The sequence below is a fragment of the Tenrec ecaudatus genome, chromosome 9 (assembly GCF_050624435.1).
Source record: "Tenrec ecaudatus isolate mTenEca1 chromosome 9, mTenEca1.hap1, whole genome shotgun sequence".
NCBI lineage: Eukaryota > Metazoa > Chordata > Mammalia > Afrosoricida > Tenrecidae > Tenrec > Tenrec ecaudatus.
This window is the reverse complement of record NC_134538.1, coordinates 86,379,134-86,406,696: the sequence shown is the minus strand read 5'-3', so window position 1 is coordinate 86,406,696 and position 27,563 is coordinate 86,379,134. Positions and strand designations below refer to the sequence as shown.

The 27,563-nt window shown below is 44.1% G+C and overlaps 1 protein-coding gene across 1 annotated transcript in view; it reads left to right on the top strand.

Annotated features, from left to right (window-relative positions):
• The window catches only part of DNAH11 (dynein axonemal heavy chain 11), a 319,324-nt gene that overhangs the window by 217,023 nt on the left and 74,738 nt on the right, over positions 1-27,563 (top strand). Inside the window, exons 60-63 of the mRNA XM_075557332.1 lie at positions 286-468; positions 1,809-1,910; positions 10,268-10,402; positions 21,748-21,915. Of these exons, the coding sequence (XP_075413447.1) occupies positions 286-468; positions 1,809-1,910; positions 10,268-10,402; positions 21,748-21,915 (588 nt within the window). The remainder of the gene's footprint in view (positions 1-285; positions 469-1,808; positions 1,911-10,267; positions 10,403-21,747; positions 21,916-27,563) is intronic.

Below are 27,563 nucleotides of genomic sequence, written 5' to 3'. Positions count from 1 at the left end.
TATGTGGTTTTCCTTTTCTTTCCTGCCTTTCTTTTCTTCACCGTGTGAATGCCTCCTGTGCGGGGACTGAATATTTTACCCTGGGAGAGAAGCGATTTTCAAAGTGTCCATTGCTAATTCTAACTTCACACTCTAAAGACTGAAAAAGTCAAACAGTAGGATAAATGCAGCTTGCCAATTTGGCCTTTGTACTGCGACTCCTAAAAGCTGATTTTAAGTTTGGCTCTTGGAATTTTCTCTGCAGCCCAAATGGGCTCATTGCAGTGAGCCTTTTTCACTTTGCAGGTGGATGATTTTTTGCAAGCGTTAATTAACTACGACAAAGAGCACATTCCGGAGAACTGTCTAAAAGTGGTGACTGAACAGTACTTGAGGGACCCAGAGTTCAATCCAAACCTGATTCGGACTAAATCGTTTGCAGCCGCTGGGCTCTGCGCCTGGGTCATCAACATCATCAAGTTCTACCAGGTATCCGTTTTCATCGCGTGCTTAACAGGTGTTTCCACAATGTACCATAAACATTGCAATTTCTAGGTCAGCCCCCCCCCAAAAAAAAACCAGGTAAAAGAATTTGTTATGTAGGTTTCTGAATAAACATTAAGGGTAGAGTAAACAATTCTATCCAGAACGATGTTTGAAATATTGGGAACTATATCTGTTAGTGTGGGTGCAGTGATTAGCTAGTTTGGATCAAATAGCAGCAATTAATTTAATTAGATGAAAACTTAGTACATTTGTAAATCATATTTATTAACATTAAAAATATTCCTTTCATGTTGGCTCGAAACAGCTGTGAGCCTGAATTCATATCCAATTAAACTTAATCTCTATTCCAATGCAAAAGCCCACACAATCTTTATTGTAGGCTTAGAGAGATGAGAAAATAACCGTTCCTTGCTTTATATGTAATGACAAGGAGCACTCCCTGGTAGTGCAGCAGGGAGGCGCTTGGCTGCTGTCTGGGAGGTTGGCAGTCTGACCACTCCCAGTGGCTCCGTGAGAGAAAGAGCTGGCACTCAGCTTCCATCAAGGTTACGTCCAAGAACCCCTCCTGGCGAGCTCTCTGTCCCGCGAGGTCATCGGAGTAGAACATGGACTGAGTAGTCTCCAACAAGATCTAATAACAGAACTGCCTTTTGCCTGACCTTGGAATCATCCAGAAAGTACTAGGGGACCATAAAGGAAAAAAAAAGATTTTTGTTTCATATTCAGTTATCAAAGATTTCTTGCCTGCCAACCAGCCCCACGCGTCTTGTCTGGTGCTCAATATTAGTAAAGCAAAACCATAGTAGGCATGGCCCTGGCCTTCACTTGTTAAATTTGTGGCTCGTTTGGGGGATTGGCTACTTTCAGGGAGAGTGTGTGTTCTACATTGTTGTTGTTAAATGCCCCCAACCTGTGGCCCTCCTGCGTGGTCCATCCATCCTCCCTCCCCAGCAGGAGAAAAACGAAGCCACCCAAATTCCCAAAGCTGGTTTCGCGAGTGCACACTGCAGTTTCTAGTACGATTCGGCCTATCTCCACGCTTCCCGACAAACTTATTTTAGTGTCACCGTGGGCTTGAGCCGTGCAGCATCTTCTGCAAGTCCTGGTAACTCTATTGTCCTGAAGCTTCAGTGGCCAGAGAGGACTTAGAAAGTTACTACACGGTTGTCTGCTCTTCGTGTAGGTGTGCCGTGCTAACAAACGGCATGTTGCTGGGTGACTTACGGAGCTGAAGTGGAAAGCATCAGCAAACGCATGGTCGAGTGAGCCCTGGTCAGCTTGGCATCATTATGCTAACACTTCCATCCCTTGTGGATTCTCAGGTCTACTGCGACGTGGAGCCCAAACGCCAAGTGCTAGCCCATACGAACTTAGAATTGGCAGCCGCGACGGATAAACTAGAGGCCATCAGGAAGAAGCTTGTGGTGAGTACCAAATGCCACACTGAAAGGTGTCAAAGGTGTCCCCTAAGGATCTCACCGTCACCTAGGGCCCTATCGGAGTCCTAATCAACAGAAAGGCATTAGCTCTTTCGCTCACCTGTTCACTTCTAAGCTCCTCTTACATCTTCGATGTAGGGTAAGGCTCTGGAAAGGCGGACACTCTGAATCCGGTGGTGGAAGGAGGGAGACAGTGCCTGCTAACTGAAAGCAAGGGTTCTGGGGCCACCGTTTACTTTCTGGCCCTGTACAAGTTAGTTAGCCCTGTCGAGCCTGTTTTTCCCTCTGTAAAATGCACATTATCCTCCTACTTCTCTGGGGTGGGGGGGTGGGGGGGTTGTAAGGATTAAATGGGAGGGCAGATCCCAAATGCCAAACTCACTGCCACTTGAATCCCTGCTGACTCCGAGCAAACCTGCCCTTCGTGTTTCCGGGGAGTGAACCCGTTCTGGGAGGCACAGCAAGCCCTATGGTCTCCCTTAGGGCAGCTGGTGAGTTTGAACTGCTGACGTTGTAGCGTGTGGGCCAAAGTATAACCCACTCTACACCACGGGGGCTCCTCAGCACCTCCTTTAGAGTGGAATTTTATTTCAGTGTGATAGAAATCAAATTACTTCATTTTTATAATTATTCTTCGCATTTTACTGTCAGAATCCTTATAAATCTGCCAGTGCTTTGAACAATAATAAAATTGAACATCTGTGAGCATCAGTAGATGACATACGGGAACATACTGAATGAACAACTAGGTAAATTAGGTATACAAAAAAATAAAGTCCCTTTGAAAGCACAGTTTATTCTAACTCAGCTGATAAGTTGGGACCACTTGTTAGTAGCACTTAGACCATAGCACAGTGCTGGACACACCGTGCAGACTTAGAGAACGCTGGCTCTGGATACCGCCGTCATTGCTACATTTATAAATCCATAAACCAGCCATCCTAGTCTAGTCCCGACCTTACTGTTGATGAAAATGTGTGGAAAGAATTCCGTTGGGTTTTAATTGCATTTCCCTATGAACTTCCTGAAGCCCCCTCCTGCAGCGAGAGCCCCCAAATTCGAAGGACTGGGCCTGAGGAATGGTTCTCAGTAAAACTGGCTTTGGGCTTCGAAAGTTGCCTCAGAGTCGCCAGGATAGCCAGATGAGAACAGGTATTCCTGGAAGAGAAGGAAGGATGGATACGCTTTAAGAACTGCAGTAAGTCTGAGTTTTCGGGAAAGGTTAGGAATGTCAGAAGTAACGCAGGAGACAAAGAAGCTGTTTGAAAGGGTATGGAATGTTCCCTTGCCTTTCCCACCACAGAGCCCTTTTTATTGAGAATCATTTTATTGGGCGCTCTTGAAACATTCCATACATCAAATGTACCGGCACATGTGTACATATGTTGCCTTCGTCATTTCCAAAACATTTTCTTTCTACTTGAGCCCTTGGTATCAGCTCCTCTTTTTCCCCATCCACCAACCTCGTGAATTGTTGTTATTAGTTCGTATCTTACATTGTTGTCTCCCTGCACCCACATTTCTGTTATTCATCCCCCTGAGGGGAGGGGGGCTATATATCCAATCTTGAGATGGGTTCCCTCTTTCTCCTGCCCCCACCCTAGTGATGTCGCTTCTCCCACTACTGTTCCTGAGGGGTTTATCTGTCCTGAATTGCATGTTTGAGAGCTCTTATCTGCACCAATGTGTGTTCTCCAGTCTAGCCAGATTTGTAAGGCAGAACTAGGCCATGGTAGTGCAGGGTGGCGGGGTGCGTTTTGGAAGCATTTAGGAAGTAGAGGAATGACATGTGTTTTGTTGGTGCTATACTGCACCTTGGTTGAATCATCCCTTCTTTATAACCCTCTGTGAGGGGATGTCTAATTGTGTACAGATGGACTTTGGGTCTCTACTCCAACCCCCTTGTTTGCATTGATATAATTGTTTGGGGTCTTTTGATAACTGTTACCTGATCCCATCAACACCTCATGATCACACAGCCCTGTGCGCTTCTTCCATGTGGGCTTATTCGCTTCCCAACTGGATGGCGGCTTGTTTGCCTTCAAGCCTTTAAGACCCCAGATGCTACATATTTTGATAACTGGACACCATCCACTCTCTTCACCATGTTTGCTTATGCACCCATTTCATCTTCAGTGATCGTATCAGGAAGATGAGTATCAAAGAGTGCCAGGTTATTCGAACAAAGTGTTCTTGTGTTAAGGGAGTACTTCTGCTATCTTAGTAGTTAGCATATAAATGTGTGTACATTGACCTCTATCCTTCCATTATAAATGAGTATATTTATGTATATACATGCTTATAGCTGTACCTCTATAAATAGCTTTTGCTTCCTACTTCTTTCCTCAATTTTCTTTCACTTTCCTGCTGTCCCATTATCATGTTTACCATGCATTTGGCTCTCAGTAATTCCTCTCAGCAGATTCTTTTTGTATTTTAAATAATTTTATTGGGGTTCATACAACTCTTATCACAACCCACACATACATCAATTGTGTAAAGCACCCTTACACATTTATTGCCCTCATCATTCTCCAAACTCACTTTCCGCTTGAGTTCCTGGGATCAGCTCATTTTCTTTTTGCCCTCCCCCTCCCTCCTTGCTCCCCCCTCCCTCATGGACCCTTGATGATTTATAAATTATTATTTTATCTTCTCTTACACTGCCTGATGTCTCCCTTCACCTACTTTTCTGTTGTCCCTCCCCCAGGGAGGAGGTTATATGTAGATCCTTGTGATCGGTTCCCCCTTTATATGTCCCCTTCCCTCCCAGTATCGCCACTCTCACCACTGGTCCTGAGGGGTTCATCTGTCCTGGATTCCCTGTGTTTCCAGTTCCCATCTGTACCGCTATGCATCCTCTGGTCTAACCAGGTTTGCAAGGTAGAATTGGGATCATGATAGTTAGGGGGAGGAAGCGTTTAAGAACTAGAGGAAGGTCTTGAGTTTCATTGTTGCTACACTGAACCCCGAGTGACTCATCTCCTCCCCACTACCCCTCTGCAAGGGATGTCTAATTGTCTACAGATGGGCATTGGGTCCCCATCATGCACTCCCCTCATTCACGATGATATGATTTTTACCCCTGCCTTTGGTGGGCATATTCTTTTTTTTTTTTTTTAACAATTTATTGGGGCTCATACAATTCTTTTCACAGTTCATATATATACATACATCAATTGTATAAAGCACATCTGTACAGTCTTTGCCCTAATCATTTTTTTCTCTTTTCTTCTTTTACATTTTATTAGGGACTCATACAACTCTTACCACAATCCATACATATACATACATCAATTGTATAAAGCACATCCATACATTCCCCGCCCCAATCATTCTCAAGGCATTTGCTCTCCACTTAAGCCCCTTGCATCAGGTCCTCTTTTTTTCCCCTCCTCCCTCCCCCTTCCCCCCTCCCTCATATGCCCTTGGTAATTTATACATCGTTGTTTTGTCATATCTTGCCCTATCCGGAGTCTCCCTTCCCCCCTTCTCTGCTGTCCCTCCCCCAGGGAAGAGGTCACATGTGGATCCTTGTAATCAGTTCCCCCTTTCCAACCCACTCACCCTCCACTCTCCCAGCATCGTCCCTCACACCCTTGGTCCTGAAGGTATCATCCACCCTGGATTCCCTGTACCTCCAACCCTCATATGCACCAGTGTACAGCCTCTGTCCTATCCAGCCCTGCAAGGTAGAATTCGGATCATGGTAGTTGGGGGGAGGAAGCATCCAGGATCCGGGGGAAAGCTGTGTTCTTCATCGATACTACCTCACACCCTAATTAACCCATCTCCTCTCCTAAACCCCTCTATGAGGGGATCTCCATTGGTCGACACTTGGGCCTTGGGTCTCCACTCTGCACTTCCCCCTTCATTTAATATGATATATATACATATATATACATACATATATACATATACACATATATACACATACATACACACCCTTATATCTTTTTTTTGCATGATGGTGGGCATATTCTTATTTAAATATTTTATTAGGTGCTCATACAACTCTTATCACAATCCATACATATACATACATCAATTGTACAAAGCACATCTGTACATTCTTTGCCCTAATCCTTTTTTTTTTTACATTTTATTAGGGGCTCATACAACTCTTATCACAATCCATACATATACATACATCAATTGTATAAAGCACATCCGTACATTCTTTGCCCTAATCATTTTCAAAGCATTTGCTCTCCACTTAAGCCCTTTGCATCAGGTCCTCTTTTTTTTTCTCCTTCCTCCCTGCTCCCTCCTCCCTCATGAGCCCTTGATAATTTATAGATTGTTGTTTTGTCATATCTTGCCCTATCCAGAGTCTCCCTTCCCCACCCCCCTTCTCTGCCGTCCATCTCCCAGGGAGGAGGTCACATGTGGATCCTTGTAATCAGTTCCCCCTTTTCAACCCACTCACCCTCTACTCTCCCAGTATCGCCCCTCACACCCCTGGTCCTGAAGGGATCACCCACCCTGGATTCCCTGTGCCTCCAGATCCCATATGCACCAGTGTACAACCTCTGCCCTATCCAGTCCTGCAAAGTAGAATTCGGATCATGGTAGTTGGAGGGAGGAAGCATCCAGGATCTGGGGAAAACCTGTGTTCTTCATCGGTACTACATCGCACCCTGACTGACCCATCTCCTCTCCTAAACCCCTCTGTGAGGGGATCTCCAGTGGCCAACAAATGGGCTTTGGGTCTCCACTCTGCACTTCCCCCTTCATTCACTATGGTATATATACATTTTGGGGGGGATGATGCCTTATACCTGTTCCCTTTGGGCACCTCGTGATCGCACAGGCTGGTGTGCTTCTTCCCTGTGGGCTTTATTACATCTGAGCTAGATGGCCGCTTGTTCACCTTCAAGCCTTTAATACCCCAGACACTATCTCTTTCGATAGCCAGGCGGTAGGCATATTCTTATAGTAAGGCTCTTTTGAAAGATTTTAAGAAACTATTGACATGATCAAACTGGTTTTTTGGTCACTCCATGGAAGATGGGCAAAGAGGAGAGGGTCTGGAGTGAAAAGATAAATCCAAAGGCACCTGCGCTGGGTTTGGGTAGGCCCTCCGGGAAGGCAGAGCTGATGTGATGAAGAGTAGGTGGACTCAAGGCCGGCGGGGGGACCCACGGAGGAAGGAATGAGGAAGTGCGATGACTCCGAGCTGGAGGCCGCTGGCACAGCAGTGGGGGTACTGCAACCAGAGCCCCGGGGCTGCAAAATCTCGGCGGCCTGCAGAGGTGCCGGGCTTCAGCTTCTCACTGACCCAGACCTACCGACAGCTACCTCTCATCTGTGAGTTTGGGCTACCTGGTGTCTGGTCTCTCTTTGCTGGAAAACAGCCTGATTCACCTTTGAGAAATTCTCTCTACTGAGAGACAAAAGCAAAGCGCTAGTGGACCTTTCAGTAGGAACGCCTGCCCTTTTCCAGCTTAGGCTAGACAGATATCCATGCTGGACCAAGGGGATGCCATCTCTAACATTTGAATCACGAGCTGCTCATGGTTGTTGGTTACCATCTTTATAGGAGTCGAAAGCCACGGATCGGCCAGAGGTTTCCCACTGTGGACCTTGGTGTTCGCAGCCCTCCGTATACCCACTGCACCCCCAGGGCTCTTTTCCAGAACCACGGCCATCCATCTTTTTCAGAACTTGTATTGAAGCGGTTTTAAGAGACTTGAAGAGAGTTGCTTTCCGACATTTAGTTTCTCTTCCCAATTTTATCAGGGAAATTATATAAATAATTTTATTCCTTTATGTACACAAGAGGCTTCAAAAATTTGTGGGAAACTCCAGGATCTTTTCAGTTCAACTCCCCGGTTCAATTTTTGAAGCCACCTCATATTAAGTCACTGGATGTGCACCCGATAGGACTGTGTATCTGCGCTTGTTTCTCAGTGTAGACCCAGGAGCCTATGCCGTGCAAAGCAGCAAGGCTGGCGAGTGATGCTTTCTGTGCTCCCATACACACAAGCTCACACACCCATGCATGCCTTTGTAAAGCACAACCACCACTGTACACTGTCATGTACTCCAGTGTCCAAAGAAACACAGGCAGTTAGCTCCCAAACCTTGGAGCCTAGTCATTGCAAACCAAACCCATTGCCATCAAACCTGACTCAGGGCAACCCTGGAGCACAGGGTAGAACTGCCCTGTAGGGTTCCAAGAGTATAATCTTTACAGAAGCCAACTCGTACATTCTTCTTCTGCAACTTGGCTGGTGGATTCTAACCACCAACCTTTGGACTAGCAGCCAAGTACTTGAACCACTGTGCTGCCTGGGTTCCTTTCCATGTATTCACATGTTCAATCCCACAAAAGCCCTTGGTGGTAGATCCTATCGTTTATCCCATTGTAACATTCAGAATCATGGCTGAGTCCATTCGGACTCATGGCCACCCCAAGCGTGCCAAAGTAAAACCGGATCTCATAAGGTTTATATTTTCAAATACAATTGCGGGTATATAATGCCAATAGATCCAGATAGATATTATCTGAATCAATCACAACACTTTCAAGTTCTCAATAGTTTTTATTAGCGTAAAGGGCTTCTGAAGGAGCCCTGGTGGCACAGGGGAAGAACTGGACTGCTGACCACAAGGTCCGCAGTTCGATCTTACCAGCTACTTTGTGGGAGAAGGAGACTTCCCAAGCCCAGAAAGATTTGCAGTCTTGGAAATCCTGATAAGCAACTGTAGTCTAACCTAGAGGGTTAGTATCCCCTATGCAGTTACAACCCACTCGATGGCGGTGGTTTCCCAGGGATCCAAGACCCAAACTGTTGAGACTCTGATTTCTACCCACCCCGGGTGTTTTGAGGTATGTTACCAAATTTAATTCTCACAGAAATGATCTGAGTTGGGTAGGATTGCTTGTAGGTAGGTTTGTGATGACAAAACTGAGACATAGCGAGTTAGCAGTGCAGCTTTGACACTGCTTAGCTGGTAGCACAGTCTAGATGCAAACCCAGCCCGCTGACTCCAAAACTTGCATGTTTCCATGTTTCCTAAAATTACAAGTATTTTCAATAACCCCCAAACAGGCCTTTAAATGTTTATTTTAATCTAATTTCTAACCAGCGATGTATAATATCTCTTTTGATTCTCATAAATTTGATCCTGTGAGCCATGTTAATCTTAAACATGACATATTTATATATTAAAAGATATTGCCTTAGCAGTATAAATTAAATAATGATGAAATAACAGACTCAACAATATTGGCAGTTTCTAACTTATAAATTGGTTTAATTCTGTTTGCTTAGTAAAGTGTCTTGGAACTTTGCATATGTTCACAAAAAACAACATTATAAATCATATTCAGAGTTAGAACTTGCAAATAGATGTGATCATCTTGAGTTTGCCCATGAATTTGCTGTCTAAAGTCCAGGGTTTTGGCTTTAAGTATTAGGAACCCATACAAACTACCCTAAAGATGGTAAAGATGGTTCAGAACCTTTGGAAAGATAGGCAATGAAGCACCTGAGGGGAAAGAGATGGAGGAAACACCACAGACCACCAGGAGCATCTCATGGTGTCTCTCTTAGGTTTTGGTGACTCGTCTGTTTGTATGTCTCCTTCATCCTTTCCTCTTTCTCCAAACTGGTTCATTTGCTTTCCTGTGACTTTGTTGGAAGTGAGATTGCTCTGACTGAAGCCCTCTAATCTGACACATCCTCCCAGGTCTTTGGATGTTGAAGTTCTCTGAATTTCTGTCTCCTAGCTAGGAGATAAAATAGGATTGTCAGGCTGGGTCAGAATACTGAGGTCTAAGGAAGCTTGGTAACGAACATCCATCTTCATTGCTTGGAGGGCACCCTGGTAGTGCTGTCGGGTTGGCAGTTCAAACCCACCAACCACTCTGGAGAAAGGTGTCTGTCTGCTGCCATCATGGTTACAGCCTCAGAAACCCTGTGCAGGGTTGAGTTGCCATGGTGGCAGTGGGTTCTTGTAAATTGCTTTGTTTGTGTGTTTGGCTCATTGCTTGAGTTGTAAATCAAATGAGAAATAAGACAGTCAATAGGTGGAGAACCCAAAGATCCCCTTGAGAGTAATAGCATTTGTCGTGGGAAGTGAAGCTTAGACAATAGACTTGAGGGAGACGATGCACGAGGGGGTCTTGGAGGCTCAGAGGCTCACCAATTCCCCTACTTGCAGTCTCCCTCCTGTCAGTCAATCCTCATCCTCCTTCCTCCTGGAGAAACACTTATGGGAAGAGAATGGAGGTCAAAGGAAGAGAGAAGAATTTTTCATTTACCTTAAAGTCACGGATATTTTAGGATGCGTATAACCCAAGTGGCTCCACAGTTGTTTTCTGCTCTTTTCAGGATCTGGATCGAAATCTGAGCAAACTCACAGCTTCATTTGAAAAAGCAATCGCTGAGAAAGTCCGGTGTCAAGAAGAGGTGAACCAAACCAGCAAAACGATTGAGCTAGCTAACAGACTGGTCAGGGAACTCGAGGCAAGTAAAGCTTTTCTTCCAGAATTCAAGTTCAAATATTTAGAGGAGCTTTTCACTCCATTGTGTTGACATGTACAATTCAGTGACATGAGAACATCTGTCGTGTTTTCAGCATCATCACGCACACCCCCTAGGATTTCCATCCCCGGCTCCCAGAAGCGTGACTCTATGATTCTGTGCTACCAATAATAATGTAATAGGTGCATAGTCAACAGGTCAGGGGAGTATTTAGTCGTCATCCATCGCATGGTTCTATCTAGCGGAGTGGACAGGAGACATGACCCCTACTGAGTATCTCTTAGTACCCAGGACTCGGTGTGCCACTGGTCCCATCTCCAACTGAAACTGAGAGAAGTCATATACTTTGCCAGAGATCCATTGTCTGGATCTACTTTAAGAGGATGCCGGGCACCAGTTGTACCCACTTTCCCACCCCCTTCCTTTGCCTCTGATTTTTACCTTGTTGTGAAATCCAAAACCAAAAAGGAAGCATGCCTTTTTAAACATGCAACATAGAACTCAGGAAAGCTGCTAGACACTTGTGGTATTGAGCTGTCACTTGATCCTTTTTTCTATCCATTCATTGGCCGTTACACTTGACCAGCAGATCGTTACTGTCGAGCTAAGCCTGATGACTTTCTTTCCCCCAGTGACATTTTTATAGAAGAGTGGCATGCTAATGCTAATAATTAATCCACTAAATAAAAGGTTTTTCATCATTCTTATTAACTTTCTCCTGTTTGAACATAAATGGCGGGAGAATCTGTGGCCTTTGACATTAGGAAGTCACAGGTTTGAATCCTTGCTCTACCAGGTGACACTGAGCAAGTGTTATTCTGGGTTCATTAGAGAAACAAATCCACAGAAACTCATATGTATAAGAGAAAGTTTTATATAAAGGCTAAGTGTACATCAAGGAAACATCCCAACCCAGTGCTGCCCAAGCTCACAAGTCCAACATAGCCCATATGTCTGACACCAATCTACAAAGTCCTCTTCCATCCCACAAAACACACTATAATGCCGACTGAAAAAGGAAAGCCGAATTAGTGAACATCTCAGCGCTGGCAGGGGTCTCCACACAGGTGCTCCAGTACCCAGGGCTGCATTAGGGTAGGTCCATGAGGCTTCTCCTTGGGGATGTCTTGCAGGAAGTGAGCCTTGCCAGCTGAAGCAGGGAACTGCCTAAGGCAGCTGCACCCTGGTCCAACCATCAAAAAGCAAGAGACCTGAGAACTCAAAAGGCCAGACTTAACGAGCCATTTATCCCTCCACCCTTCAATTAACCCTACATGTGTTCATCGAGCAGATTGGCACAATCAACTTTAACTATCTCAGCAAGTTTGGGGAAATCTTAGTTTTCCTGTTTCCACCTGGCCTGTGGACTGTTACCCACCTTCCCAAGGTTGAGGTGCAGCTAAAAACAACAACAAAGTGTGTTTCCGTTCTTTCCTTCAGCTCTAAAACAATAAAGACACTGATTTTAAAGTGGGCAGATGACTGAAGCAGACATTTCTCCAAAGACGACTGATACATGCCAATAAGCACATGGAATAATGCTCAGGCATATTATTTAGCAGGAAAAATAAACCAAATATCAAAACTGTCCTGAGAAACCACTTCCTACCTGCTGCTAGTTATGTGTCAGCTCTGACACATGCTCCCAATTTATCTTACAGCTTCATGGTCATCTTACAGCTTCATGGTCATGAGTCTGTTTGCTTCTAAATTCAGGAAAGTAGGTACTGGGTGGGGGCTTCCCTTTCAGGAGTGTTTCTGATGTTACGTGTAGGGTTTCAGTTGCCTGAGTTTCAGAAGGTGATCACCCAACGTTTCTACTTGGCACATAGAGCAGTGGTTGTCAACCTGTGCATCGAGACCCCTTCGGGGGGATTGCATCACCTTTCACAGGGTCACTCGATTCATAACAGTAACACAATGAAGTAGCAACGAAAATAACTTTATGCTTGGGGCGTCACCACCACATGAGGAACTGTTCGCGGCATTAGGAAGGTTGAGAACCACTGACTTAGAGGATCATCATGAATTGGGATCAAAGTAGCAACAACAATCAACAATTGATTCAGCACATCTTACTGGAAAGGTTGGGAATGGAGTTAAATCATGATTGTCTTAGTCAATTAGAATTTTCCTTGGGCTCAACATCTTACTCCTACATGTAAATCTAAAGATTTTCTTAAGAAGAAAGAAAGAACTGTGTATTGAAATGCATTGGGTGACAGCTAAATTTCTTAGAACTATAGATTTTAAATGACTTAGGCACAAATTTCACCCACTTTCCCAGTGTCAGGTGAAGTTTGGATGACTATTTTGCAAGGTCAGTGGTTTAAACCCATCGACTGCTCCATGGGAGGAAGTTGAGGCCATCTGCTCCCATAGGATGTGCAGCCTCAGAAACCCCGTATGTGGACACTCTGAATGAGTCATGGTCAACTTGATGGCAGAGGGGTGGGTTTGTTTTGGTCAGTGGGATGGGGGTGGAGGGGCAAGATGGGGAGAGGAGTTGGGATCCATTGAGGAAGCAATGGTGGGTTATGGTTGGGCTGCTAAGGACAAGGTTAGCGGTTAAACCTATCAGCCACTCTGTAGATGAAAGAGGAGGTTGCCAGCTTCCCAGAAGAGTGGCCATTTCAGGTGTAAGTTTCTCCCCATCCAGAGGAAAGAAAAAAAATTACAAGTGTTGAAGACACATAGAAACAATTAGACTCTTGGGTGAATGGACCACATGCCAATCAGTGTGTAAGAAGCTGAGACCAGAACAAGATGGTGTGCAGTTACCCCTACCCGTTACTCTGAAGGGCTGGGGTTCAAAGGCTTGGATAGAATGGGAGAAAAACATGTGAACCCACACTCGAAATCAGATAGGAGACTAGGCCTAGTGGTCAGATGCTCCAAACTGATCCTTAGTCACCCTTTAGTTTTGGAATGAACTCCAAACCTGGTGGCTCCATTGTCAGCCAAACAATAGGTCTGTAGGGGGAATGATGACAATAGAGAGGCACGTTCACCTTAGAGACATCAGCCATTTGATACCAGAAGAGCAGCTTTTGCTGAGGACAAAGTTCAGAAAGGGTGGGAATGAAGCAAGGGTGGAAACAGGAAGCAGGGAGGAAGTGGAATAAGTGCTGTTGCATTGTGGGAATTGAAATCAGTGCGATGAAGCAAAGTGTATTGTGAATGGCTGAACGGAAAGCTCTCAGAATGGAAAAGTCTCAGAAATCCCATCAAGTGCTTCTTTTCTGTCCTCTAGCTTCACTGTGAGTCACAATCAGTGCCTTGGCAATCGTAGCATAGTATCCCTCTGAACCACACAGTGGGTTCTGTACAAAAACTGCGCTCCCCCTTCCATTTCAATAATTGCAATTCCTTCCTTCCATTGCTGCAACCAAATGTGTTAAAATCACCCAGACTTCATCTCTCTTTCTAACAACCCAATCCTAATTCCTCAGCAAATTGTTGCCTCTCACTCTAAATGAATTCCAAATCCCGGCAGTGCTCACTCCCCTGGTCCTGGACACCATCATCTCCTCCCTCAATTCAGCTAAGTGATTTTTAAGTTGTGTAAGTTGGTATCTACTCTGTTAAGAACTCTCCAGAGGCTAATAAGCTAAATCAAAGTACTGTCAAAAGGCTTTAACTGTCTAGCCAGCATACTTCAGTAGCATATCAAAAATGATACATCATGATCAGGTGGGTTCACACCAGGGATGCAAAGTGGTTCACCAAGAAAATCAGTCAATTTGTCACATAAGCAAAGAATTGCATAATCATACCAATTGATGGAAAAGAAGCATTTTGAAAAAATTTAACCCCTTTCAGGATAAAAATTCTCAGCCAAATAGGAATAGAAAAGAAATGTCTCCAAGAGTTGGATGGGCACAGTGGTTGTATCAGTAGGCTCATACATGGCAATGATTGTGAAGATGACACAGGACCAGGCAGTGTTTTCTATTATACAAGGGTCAAAAAGAGTCTGAACAGACTTGGTAGCAGCTAAATTGGGGGGAATGATTCCAAGAGCAGATTTGATGGCCCGAACACTAATCACCAAGGGCCAGATTAGCCGTGAGATAGCACGGACAATACAGGGAGAAAGCAAAAGATCATGCAGAAGACAGGAAAGAAGGGAAAGAACAAAATGGATATTAGAGACACTCTCTCGAAGCTTGCTCTTGGGCATAGAGTAGCTCAAGCGAATGTAAGAAATGATGAAGGGAAAGAGCTGGAGAGGAGATTTCAAAAGACAGCATCAAGAAGCTCGCTTTCATGAATGTGCAAGGATCTGTAGATAGGAAACCTAAAGGGAAGGGCGTGCTTGTCATTTGTAAATCGATGGTCAACTCTCACGCGCTTTGGCACCGAGAGAAAATGATCCAAGCTGCACGGAAGGGTTGGTGAATAATAAGACTTTGGCATACCACTTGCTGCCTGATGTAATGCTGGACGCACGCACTTGTCTGTGCCAGGGGATTTGGAAGACAGCTAGGCTTGGCCAAATCACTGAAAGAGATCTATCTTTTGTCCATTGCAAAAAAAAAAAATGGTGATCCAACCATATGAACAAATTAACAAACACCATAATATTACATAAAAGTAACGTTTTACTGAGGATAAAAATGATTGCGGCAGTAAGTAGGGAAAAACAGAAATTTAAGTTATATTCAGAAGAAGACATGGAATGGAAAATATTATTGCTGGTATCAGATGGATAATGACTGAAAACAGAATACACGCAAGGTATTTACTGTTTCTATTGAGTCTGCAGATCACAAGATACGGATAACATTGAAAATAAATCTGGAATTCTGGAACACTTACGAATGCTCATGTAGAACCTGTCCTTAGACCAAAATCCAGAGTTGTTTAAACTGAACAAGGTGCACTGTAGTTTAAAATCAGGAAGAGTATACATCAAAGATGTATGTTTTCACTATCGCAGCTGGGCTAGATGCAGAACAACACGGCATCAGGATTGGGGAAGGCTTATTAAGAATGTGTAATCTGCAGAAATCAAAGATGATTTGACTCACTTGTTGATGAAGACCCAAGAGCACAGCCTTCAGTGTGGATTGCACCTCAGCATAAAGAAAAACAGTTCCCCCCGTGGACCAATAAGCAACCTCACAATCAACAGAAAAGATCAAAGCTGTCAAAGATTGAGTTTTACCTGGCTCCACAATCATCCATGGAAGGCACAGTCAGGAAAGCCGACAACATATTTTATTGGGCAAATCTGCTATTGAAAATATTAAAAGTATTCAAATGCAAAAATGTCACTGATGACTATGGTACACCTGACCTAAGCCGTGATATATTCACTTGCTAACCCAAAGGTTGGCAGTTCCAACCTACCAGCCACTCCTTGTGAGAAAGTCGTGGCCATCTGGTTTTGGACAGATGTAGAGTCTGGGAAATCCAGTGGGTGTGGTTTGGTTTTGTCATATACCTATGAATCACCTGGACAATGAGAGAGGAAGACGAAGAACTGAAGCCTTTGAATTATGGTGCTGGTGAAGAATATTGACTCTACCATTGAGTCACAAAAGAAGGTGTCAATCTTGTTGCCAGCGAGGAGTAGCTCTGAAGAAGTAGAGCCAGAATGCTTTTAGAGCTGAGGATGACCGGACTTCATCACGCGTACCTTGGGCATGATCTCGAGGAACCAGCCCTGGCGAAGGACATGCGCAGTCCTGTGGAGAGAGCAGCAATAAAGAGGAGCATGCGCAACTAGATGGATGCACTAATGGCCTCCGACCGTGTGCGGATGGCGAGCATGGCCCAGGCCCGGTGCGGGTTTGCTCTGCTGTACGTGTAGTCACTCTGAGTCAAAAAGGCTCTGGGGTACCTAACAGTGACAGTGAAGTCTCTATCAGATGCCTTGCTTATTTGATCATTTTCTTTTATTCTGTATTTTTAAAATAAAGTTTTGCTGTGTTTTTAGGGAAAGTTCGCACAGCAAAATAAATCCTCACTTAGCACGTTTTATACAACTTGTTCAATGGCATTGGCCGCATTTTTTTTTTTACAATCCGAAAGAAAGCAGAAAATATTTTTTTAAAAATAGAACACATTCAGTTGTTTTCGAAAGGGAAAACAGCGGATAAGATGTTCAAGTTTACCCTAACTGTGTCTGCCTTGATTCACGCTCAACTGCAGGCTGTCTGAGGGCAGGGCTTTGCACAGCGCTGGTCAGTGGCCCACGAGAGTCACTGCGGCGCCTTCCCTGCAGGGTCTCTCTGCAAGTGGATTTGGAGCTTGTCCTCTCTTACACGAAGCTGCTTGTGTCCTTCACCTTATTTTCCTGTCAAGCAATATGTATTGAGGAACAGCGGTTTCCCATACATTGCACTAGGCTCTGAAAATAAAAATTAAAAAGTGAAAATGTTTTCATTATTAAAGGCTTGATCTGGCCGCAAGAACTTACATGTCCCAGGTTCTGGGTACCTCTGTCACCTTTCGTTTTGACCCAATCTTCCCTGGCTGCTTCACTCTTCCTTATCCTACCAATCACTATCATGCCTCCTGGGCTTTCCCCACTGCCCCATTCTCTGGTTTATATTTCCCCAGATAATTCACAGTTTAGGCTTCCTCACTTCCTTAGGGCTCAGCTAAATGGTCTCCTTACACTGCAGTTTTCTCTGATCTCTTTATATAAGAGAGCACTGGCCTGATTTCACACACTCCCTCCCTCCCTCCCTCCGTCTCCATAGCTCTTTTCCCACTAATTCTACTGTGTGGTTTTCACAGCATTTACCACCACATGGCATACCCTCCTGTGTGCAAACATCTGGTATGTGGATTGGGGGCCTTTGCCCCAGCCCACCATGTCAATGTTTCAAGAACAAGAACTCTGTTTTGCACACTGCTTTCTTTAATCTCAAGCAGGCAAAATAACCGCTGGCACATAGTCGGCATCATTAGGTCATTGCTGGATGGGTGCATGGGTTTGGAGTGCCTGCTATCCTTTAACTAAATATTCTGGAGTCCTCCGATGACTCCGTTTTTTTCTTAGATCGGTTGAGAAATTCCATCGCTACTAGTATTTACAACTATTTCCACCTAAAGTGGTAAGTTTTAAGTAGTTATTCGTTGTGGTGCCTGAAGAAAAGTAATAAATGTCATTTAACCTAACTCCTTTCCTAAAGCGGTTACAGAACGTCTCAAAGTTTTATTGAGAGGCTCTACCATGTGTCTCTAGTACACAGCAGTCTCTTCCAAAGGCTTTAGTTGTGATGATTTAGACCAGGAGAGGCAAAAAAGGTTTGTATAGTGTTAACTAGGGGAGAATGTACATATATTTTAAAGGAGTAATTGAAGATGTCAGACCTTTTCCTTTGAGGATGAATTCTTTCTGACTAGCACAGGAGACAGTTAACTTCTGAAAAGCATCAAGACTGATGATTTTGTCTATATAGCATTGACCTGGAAGCTCAACCATTCAGACTAATAAATCAGGCAATTTATATTTAATCATTAACTAACTCCTGAGCTGAACAGCTGTTCAAAATTAGAAATGGGTCACCCCGCCAGGATGACATTACAGGCAATCTATAATGCATTAGAATAAAATTATAGTGATTTTTAACTGTCTAGAAATTTATTACAGGGCATGTTCCATCTCTTAAACCCTTGTTCGCCAGTGTCAGTAGTGATTTATGTTGCATGGGAGGTACAGTGGAATTATTGACGATTTCAATAGCCGATAAGTCTATGTTTAGTAAATCTTCAAATTTCAAAGCTGTTTTGGAGAATGAGGTGGGTGCACTTTATTGTTTATCATTCACCAACCAAAGACAACAAAGATGGAGGGTAAGCAAATGAGAGATGCCTCTTGAAAATTAATGGGTATCTGGTCTGTGGGTGGATGAAGGACAAAACTAATGAACTTTCTGAAGAGGGAGAGAGAGCTGAAGTTCTGAGTGTTTAATTATATAGCTAACTTGGAGTGATCTTTATGAAGAATTGTCAAGTCTTAACAAATCTTTGATAATAATTTTATTCCCTTTATAATTTTGTGGCCCTCATCTTGGGGGTAAGGAGCCCTGGTGGCCCTGGGGTTTGGGGTTGGGTTGTGAACCACAAGGTCAGCAGTTCAAACCCACCAGCAGCTCCAAGGAATAAAGTTATGGCGACATGCCACCATAAAGATTTACATTCTCAGAAACCCTATAGAGCAGTGGTTCTCAACCTGTGGGTCGCGACCCCTTTGGGGGATTGAACGACCCTATTACAGGGGTCGCCCAATTCATAACAGTAGCAAAATGACAGTTATGAAGTAACAACAAAAATAAGAATATGTTTGGGGGGTCACCACAACAATGAGGAACTGTAGTAAAGGGACACAGCGTTAGGAAGGTTGAGAACCACTGCTATAGAAGGTCGCTGTGGACCAGGATACATTCAATGGCAGTGAATTTGGCTTGAGCTTAAAACTGTGGCTATCATTCAAGGTGCAGTGTAGCAACGATGAAACATACAACTTTCCTCTAGTTCCTAAATGCTTTCTTCACGCGCCCCACTCTCATGATCCCAATTCTACCTTACAAATCCGGCTAGACTAGAGGATGTACACTGGTACAGATAGGAACTGGAAACACAGGGAATCCAGGACAGATGATCCCCTCAGAACCAGTGGTGAAAGTGGCAATGCTGGGAGGGTGGAGGGAAGATGGAGTGGATAGGGGGAACTGATCACACCAGAAAAGTGGGTGAAGGGAGACGTTGTACAGTCTAAGACATTAGAAAATAATTTATAAATTATCAAGGGTTCGTGAGGGAGGGGTGCAGGGAGGGAGGGGAAAAACTGAGGAGTTGATACCAAGGACTCAAGCAGAAAGCATGAGAATGATGATGGTAACAAATGTACAAATGTGCTTGACACACAATGGATGGATGTATGGATTGTGATAAGAGTTGTACAAGCCCCCAATAAAATGATTTTTTTTAAATTGTGGCTAGCAAGGAACCGAGGTGGACAGCCTATTTGTTCTTTGTAGTCTGTTTTTGGTCTGGAAGTTCTGCTGAAACCTGTTCACTTTGGGTGACCCTGCTGAGATCTGAAATACCAGTGACACAGCTTCCAGCATTGTAGCATCATGCAAGCCACCAGAGTGTGACAAAGTGGCATAACTTTCCTATGCACGTGAAAGTTGGACATTGAATAAGGAAGGCTGAGGAAGACTGCATTTGAATCATGTTTCTGGAGAAAAATATTGAAAGTATCACAAACCGCTGAAAGAACAGAGATATCTTTCTTGGAAGAAGTACAGCCAGAGTGCTCCTTAGAAGCAAGGATGGTGAGACTTTGTCTTTGTGTGAGTCTGGGCACATTAGAGAAACAAATCCACAGAAACTAATATGTATAAGAGAGGGTTTTACATAAAGGGTAAGTGCACATCAAGAAAACATCCCAACCCAGTGCTGTCCAAGCCCACAAGTCCAACATTAACCCATATGTCCAACACCAATCCACAAAGTCCTCCTCCATCTCACAAAACACACACTATGACACCGACTTCAGGAGGAAAGCCGAATCAGTGAGCATGTAAGCATCTCAGCACTGGCAGGGGTCTCCACACGGCTGCTCCAGCACCCAGGGCTGCACGAGGGCAGGTCCATGTGGCCTCTCCTTGGGGATGTCTTGCAGGAAGTGAGCTTTGCCAGCTGAAGCAGGGAACTGGCTAAGGCAGCTGCACCCTGATCCAACCATCAGAGAGCAAGAGACCCAAGAACTAGAAAGGCGAGGCTCACAGAGCCATTTATCTCTCCACTCTTCAATTAACCCCACACGTGTTTATTGGCCAGGTTGGCACAATAAACTTTAACTATCTCAGTCTTACACACTTTGGACATGTTACCAGGAGAAACCAGTCCCTGGAGAAGGACTCGTGCTTTGTAAAACAGGGGCAGCACCCAAAAGGAAGGCTCTCAAGATGAACTGACCCCGTGGCTGAAACAGTGGGCTGAACCATAAGAGCAATTGTGAGGATGGCAGCGAGCGGGCAGTGTTGCCTTCTGTTTTACTGAGTCCCTAGACGTCGAACGGACTCGACCGCGCCGGCCAACAGTAGCAGTCTCAAGGAGCAGGCCTGACCACGTTCCTATATTGTCTTCCTCCTCCTCTTCACAGAGAAAGCCAACCTCTCGAGGGTTTCCTTTGTTTGCATTATCAAATTGTCACAGTTACCCACCCCTCCAAGTCTCACTAGTGCGCGCACGCTGAGAACATGATGCTATTGTTCAATATGCGTCGCGGTGCAGAAAATGAGCGGTCTGTGCTGCAGTTCAGTCAGTCCGTAGATCCTTGCTGTGCTTTGTTCAAAGTACGTGTAGAGGTTCTGCATATTTAACCTATAACTCTGATTATAAATGGTTATCAGGCTAGATTTAAGACTGAACAGCATTCAACATACCACCTTCAGAACTAGCGAGTTCAACCAGCCACCCAGCTCCTCACCAGAGTACTTTCTTTTCACAAAGAACCAAGCTGTTGCTCCTTCTTGGAGAATCGTGTCGGAACCCTGGTGGTGGGACGGTTGAGCATTAAGCTGTGATCCGCATGGTCGGCAGTTCAAAACCACCTGCAAATTTTCAGGTGAAAGATTGGGCTTTCTACTCCTGTTAAAGTCTTGGAAACCCACAGTGGGTGGCTGTGAGTCACCATTGAGTGAATGGCATTGAGTTTGGATTTTGGTAATTATATTAAAATACCTGATATAGTCTTTTTTTCATGATTTATTCTAATTATATTGGAATAAATCTCAGGGACTAACAACACTATTTGTTCATTAGAATTTAAGACAGACGCTTTGTTAAGCTTTGTTTTAGCTAATTAACATGAAAGATAGTTGTGATTTTCCTTTTCCTACAATCGGCCACTAGCCAATATGTTTGAAAAAATAAAGTTCGGTTAGGACAGTGAAGCCGCACTGCTGCTAAGGGTGAAGGATGGGGAGCAGCCAGGATGACACGAGCCATCGCAACATCTCAGCCTTCTTCACAGCTCTGGGTCCTTGGCTCCCCACAGGACCTAGGGCGTGTCTATCAGTCTTCTAAGAAGGACCTCAATTATAAGTGGAAGTATCCAATGGGGAGGAGATGTTAAAAGCCCAGTGTCATATTGTGGTCATCTCAGAGCACCCTTCATAACGATGGGTTCCCGCTGTGTAAAAGATTGCCATAGTCATGGCAACGGGCTGCTTTCTGCTCCTTGGGAAGGCTGTGCAGACGGACATGGACTTGAAGCGTCCTGTAAGGTAACTGCACTAAGCATTTCTGGGCTGACTCTCGCCCTGCAATTACATCTGAGTAATTTTGCCTTTCAGTCAGAAAAGATTCGCTGGGGTCAGTCTATTGAATCCTTTGAAGCTCAAGAGAAGACACTCTGTGGAGATGTTCTCCTCACAGGAGCATTTGTATCTTATGCTGGGCCCTTTACAAAACCATATCGCCAGGAACTGGTAGGCTGCAAGTGGATCCCATTTCTTCAGAAGGTAATCGCTCTTCTTGTCCTGATTCAGAAATATCATTTTGACAGTCCAGCACCAAAAACAATACATCTACTGAATACTCTTTCACTTCCGCGAACATTGCTAATTGGAAACTCTTAGGTTGAATATTACCTAGTTTTACTTATTTTAATGGTGGCTTCAATAGGAAGATTAGAAATGTGAGCATTAATCATTAGAATCTATTTTTAGAGTCAATTATATTCTAATCCTAAGGTTTTTATACATTTATATAACTATGCATAGTTTATAATATACTTATTTTATATTGATATATAAAGGATAAATTCGTTATATGAAATAGAGTGTTGGGAAACTGCTTTTTTTAAAAAAAAGAAAACTGTTAACGAATTAGAATTATGTTATTCCTGTCAGGAAACTTTTTTGTTTTCTAATGACCTATGGCTTACTCTTGTGACTTATGGTTACACATAGGATTGCTAACCACAAGGTCAGCAATTCAAAACCACCAGCCAGCTCGAGGGAGAAAGATGGGTGTTTCTACTCCTGAAAGGAGTTTCAGTCTCAGTAACTGACAGGGCAGTTCTACCCTGTTCCTACAGGGTCACTATAAGTTAGAATTGACTCAATGACAGTGTATTTTTTTAAGGTTTTAATATTATCTTCAAGATTACTTTTAGAATTAAAGTGTAGTCACTTGTAAGTGACTACAGTCATCAGGTAAGTATAAAACAACTCACCTCAAGTTTGACATTTTAAATCCTTACATGGGATTATAGATATAAAGTATTTGAAATCAACTAGTTCAATCTTCCTCTTGTGCTTGTGAGAAAACTGAGACCCAGGAAATTTCAAGGAGTTGACCGACCTCATATTGAATAGGAAATCAGACCTCGTGCCTTCCGGGCCAATGTCTGCTACGCAAACTATGTCATCCCAGTGATTAAAATGGGCTTTTTGCTTACAGCTCTAACCCTTCCTATGTACACTTGGCAGAACTTCACTTCTCTCTAGGATGATAATGGTCCACGTTGGCTATTAGGCCTCCCTTTTTAGTGCTCATAAGTATTTGTCATGAGGATTTTAAAATATTATTTTAGAGAAAGTTTATTATGGAAGGTATCCCATGATTATTCACTTTAAAAGGCTAATTCTTGGTTAACTGAATTATTTAAGTAAGCTATGGTATCAAACCCTGTTTTTATTTTTCTTACAAGTTTCATCGGTATTGATTGCATATTCTGAAAGTTGAAGTTTTTCTCTAGAATCACTACCAGAAGATATGCTTTTACTTAAGAGGATAGCATGCATCCCACTAACTATATAATAATTCTGATAATTTTTATCTCATTGTCCATTTAGAAGTATCAGTTCTATAATTCTTACTGCTCTTCAATCTCACCTTCTCTAAATTTAATCATCTTTTTTAGATGGGTTTTCTTGGCTTCCTTCATGCTGATGAATGTTCTGTTTCGTGGTCTTCTCTGTGTTCTCAATCATTCGCAAAGTATTCTCATTATTTCTAAAATTGTAGGGAATTTTACTTCCCTGCACCTCTACTTCCTAATGTTAAAACGATTGAACTTAACATTCGTATGCTGCTTCCATGAGTAAGTAGACTGAGACACCTGTTGTTAGGTGCTGTCAACTAGGCGCTTATGAACAACAATGAAGCATGGCTCTGCCGTGCACCCTCCCCACAGTTGTTGTTCTGTTTGAGCCCATTGTTGCAGCCACTGTGCCACTTCATCTCTTTGAAGGTCTCCTCTTTTTGACTGACCCTCACTTTAAAACTCACGATGTCCTTATCAAAGTCTCTCCTGATACCATGTCTAAAGTACATGACCATAGGAGCCCTGATGGCATCATAGCTATGAGTTGGACTGTGATCCCAAATGTCAGCAGTTCAAAACCACCAACCGCTCCAAGAGAGAAAGACAGTGCTTTCTAGTCCCTTAAACAATGAGAGTCTTAGAAACTCGCGGGAGCAAGTCCACCCTGTCCTATGAGTCGGCTTTGAGCCAATAGCAGCGATAATGAGACTGGCAGTCCATAGTACATTCAATATTCTTTCCCAATACTATAATGCAAATGCATCGATACTTCTCTGATCATCTTCATTCATTGTCCAGCTTTCATGTTGAATTAATGGCAGTGCCATCACTTGGGTCAGGAACACCTTCATCTTCGAAGTGACATCTTTGCTCTTTGACGTTGTAAGTAGATCTTGTACAGCAGAGCTGTCTAATGGAATATGTCCCTTGATTTCTTGACTGTTGCTTCCAGTGAGTGTTGATTGTGGATCCAAGTACATGGAAATCCTTCACAGCGTCGTTCTTTTTCTGCCTTTCGCATGATGTTGTCCATTGGCCCAATTGTGAGGATCTGGGTTTTCTTTACGTTAAGTTGTAATCCATACTGCAGGCTGTAGTCTTTGACTGCATCAGTGAGTACTTCATTTCCTCTTCCATTTCAGTAAGCAAGGTGGTGTTATTTGCATTGGGAAGGTGGTTAACAAGAATTTCTCCAATTCCTGTGATGCGTTCTTCATGAGATCCAGTTTCTCAGATTACTTACTCAACACAGAGAGTGGTTCAGTGTGGTGAAAGGATACAACTCTTCTTGATGTTAAACCATATGGTCTCCCCTTGCTGTGGTCAGACAGCAACCTATCCATCCGTGCTCTGGTCTCATTGTTGTTCATACTTGTTCTGGAGGTGGTGTGGGCTCACAGTGGTCCCACTTGTGCAGAGTAGAAAGGACCCCGGGGGGGGGGGGTGTTTGCACAGCTGTGACCTTTCAGAAGCAAATTACTTGGCCTTTCTTCCAAGGGTCCCCTGAATGAGTTTGAATTGCCAGCTTTTTAGCTAGTAGTTCAGTGTTTAACTGTGTGTACCACCTGGGCACTCATTAATAGAGTCCTACTTTTATTAATTAAGGACTGATTAAACTGGTGCCGTCTTTAATTGGTATGAATTATTCAAGGTATAGGTTTCAGGAAAGTTTTCCATCCATTGCTTGTTAGTCTTATATTTATTTAACATCCCAGCTATGAGTACCAAGTTGTAATGCCATTGAGAAATGCTCACTGCGTTGAGCTGTTTATCAGGACATGGTACAACATCCTGTCGACTCTGCGAATAAATTCCCAAAGGATGAATCACAAGGCTCCACCCAAAGACATTCCGTTTAAGCTCCCTGGATCAGCAAAGCCAGCTCCTTGATGAAGTAGGCAGAGGCACCCCACTCTGGTAAGCCTCAGCTCCCCTAGCATGGATCAACAAGTCCAGCTTCCTCAGTTAAGTGCCCAGACACACCCCATTCCACGGGCCAGCCTCCTGCCTGAAGGCGTTCTCTCGTTGCCCTGTAGATTGGGACACCATCACTCTGTTCCATTCTTGGGCTCCCGGTCCTGCGGTTGCTCTTCTGATAGTCTAGCTCTTCTGGATCCTGGAGGCTCACTGCACAGGGATCTTGTGACCAGAAGACCACTGCTGGCTCTTGCTGATGAGACTCCCTCCGCTTGCTTCTTAGGGGACCAATTTTGTATGCAGAACAGGATGGCAATCCAGTGAAACCTGTTCTCAATTACTCAGAGGTGAATCCTATCAGTACTCCCAGCTTCATACCGGACCCTTGCAGGGAAAAGTCATTTGGTGGGAGTTAGACTTTGCCTAGAAGAACCACATTAAGTGATTCACTGCCCCTGCAATTAGAATGTGAAATCAATGAGGAGAAAATGGAGGTGAACACATGTATCATTATGAACTGGAAAATATCAATGAACATGTATATCATTATAAATGAGATTAGAGAATTAGGAACAGCGCAGATTATAAGCTCCCGTCTATCTCCCTAAGCACGCAGCTCATTGAAGGATTTTCAGCAAGTCTGTGACACACTGAAAAGCTCACACTGGCCACAGAGGACCCAGTGACTCCAGAGAAGGCAGTAGAGTGGACCATCTGTGAGGAGGCCAGGAACTAAGCAGTGTGGTGACAAGGAAGGAAGTGCTTCTAGAGGAGGCAAGAAGGATAGTAATGCAATAGATTGAACGTGGAAGTGATGGGGGAAAGTAAATGCACAAATGTCATCCCCTGGCATTAAAATAGATTTGGAAAAAAAACCCAACATTTTAAATGAAAATAAAGTAGATTTGGGGTAGGGTGGAATGAAGAGTTAGTTTTAGGGACATTGGGCTTGGGTTATCTGTGAAGCATAAAAGACCCTTGCTCCTGTAAGAGGGTTTTAGGAGGAGAAATCAATCGGATTTGGGAGTCACCGATGCACAGGTAGTTGTTGAAACTATAGGAGAGGGAAGTTGAGAGTCTGCGGTGACCTGCGAATGGGGAGTGAAGGAAGGAGAAGGGTCAACATTTAAAGGAAAGAAAGTCCAGGGAGTGGTCTCGTGGGAAACCAGGGTGTGACTATGTGACAAAAAGCACGGACACCATACAGACAAGTGAGGAAAGACCAGCCGCTTCCTCAGGCTGCCACGTGAAGCTCCTTGGTCACCATTGTTCCAACCGTTTCTGTGATGCTGTTGTTGCCAGGTGGTGTCGAGTGGGGTCCTCCTCAGAGCGGCCCCATGTGCAGGACAAAAGACAGCCCAGGTCTGTGCCATCCTCACCATTGTCAGGTTCAAGCCCTTTGTGGTCGCCTCTGTGTCCATCCATCTTGTCAGGAGTCTCCGCTGTCACCACTGGCCTTCTTAGGCAAGCATGTTGCCCTTCTCCAGAAACTGGTCTCTCCTGATACCATGTCCAAAGCACATGACCCAGGGAGGCAGGAACACATTGCTCTGGGTTAAACTATGCGTGCAAGTGAGGAAATGGAGAGTTCCTTTAGTTCTTGACCGTGAAGGAAGATCATAAACAGAAGTGCCTAAGTAGAGACGGAGGGTTGGCGGGGTGGGGGGTTGTTGTTTGGATTTTTTGTTTTGCTTGTTTGTTTGTTTTTTCAATATGAATGAGCCTCTAGCACATTTCTAGACTACAAGAGAAGAACAAGATGAATTGTGACCCGTCAGGAGCCGAGAGAGGCTGGGCTCCGGAATGGGGGCTCCAGAGGATGGTCCTGGGGGGAGGGTAGCCAAGACTCCTACAACTTGGAGAGGAGGGCAGAAAACATGCACAGACACTAACAGGAAGGAATGCAGCTGAGGCGGCCGCATCCGATGGTCTCTTCCCTCAGAGGAGCAGGAAAATACTGCGCCAGGTGGCCAAAGTTCTGATCGGAATTAGAGTACATGTTTGAGTGGAAACTGTAAAACAGCAACAAGGGGAGCAGTAGAATCGACGTTAAATGCGGCTGCGCAGCTTCAGGAAACCTAACATGAACTTGGACGACTGGTATTGAGAAGTCATTTGTGCCATCACATTAGCCAAGCGTTTGTCTCTCGAGAGAGATCTGGTCGAACTTACAGCGAAATATCATCCGTCTCCCCCTGCTGAAATGGCACGGAGAAAAACAAAACCAGAAAACAGTCTCATTTGTTTTCTGCCATGGGTGTATTTGTGGCTGTGTTTGCTAATCTATTATTTAAAAATTTCATCATCTTCCCTCTATGATTTCTTCTGAAAACTGTACTGGTTTCACCTTAACATTTAGGCCTTTGATGGATTTGCAGTTTGGTTTTGTGTATGATGTGAGGCACAGGTTCTTTTCTGTCT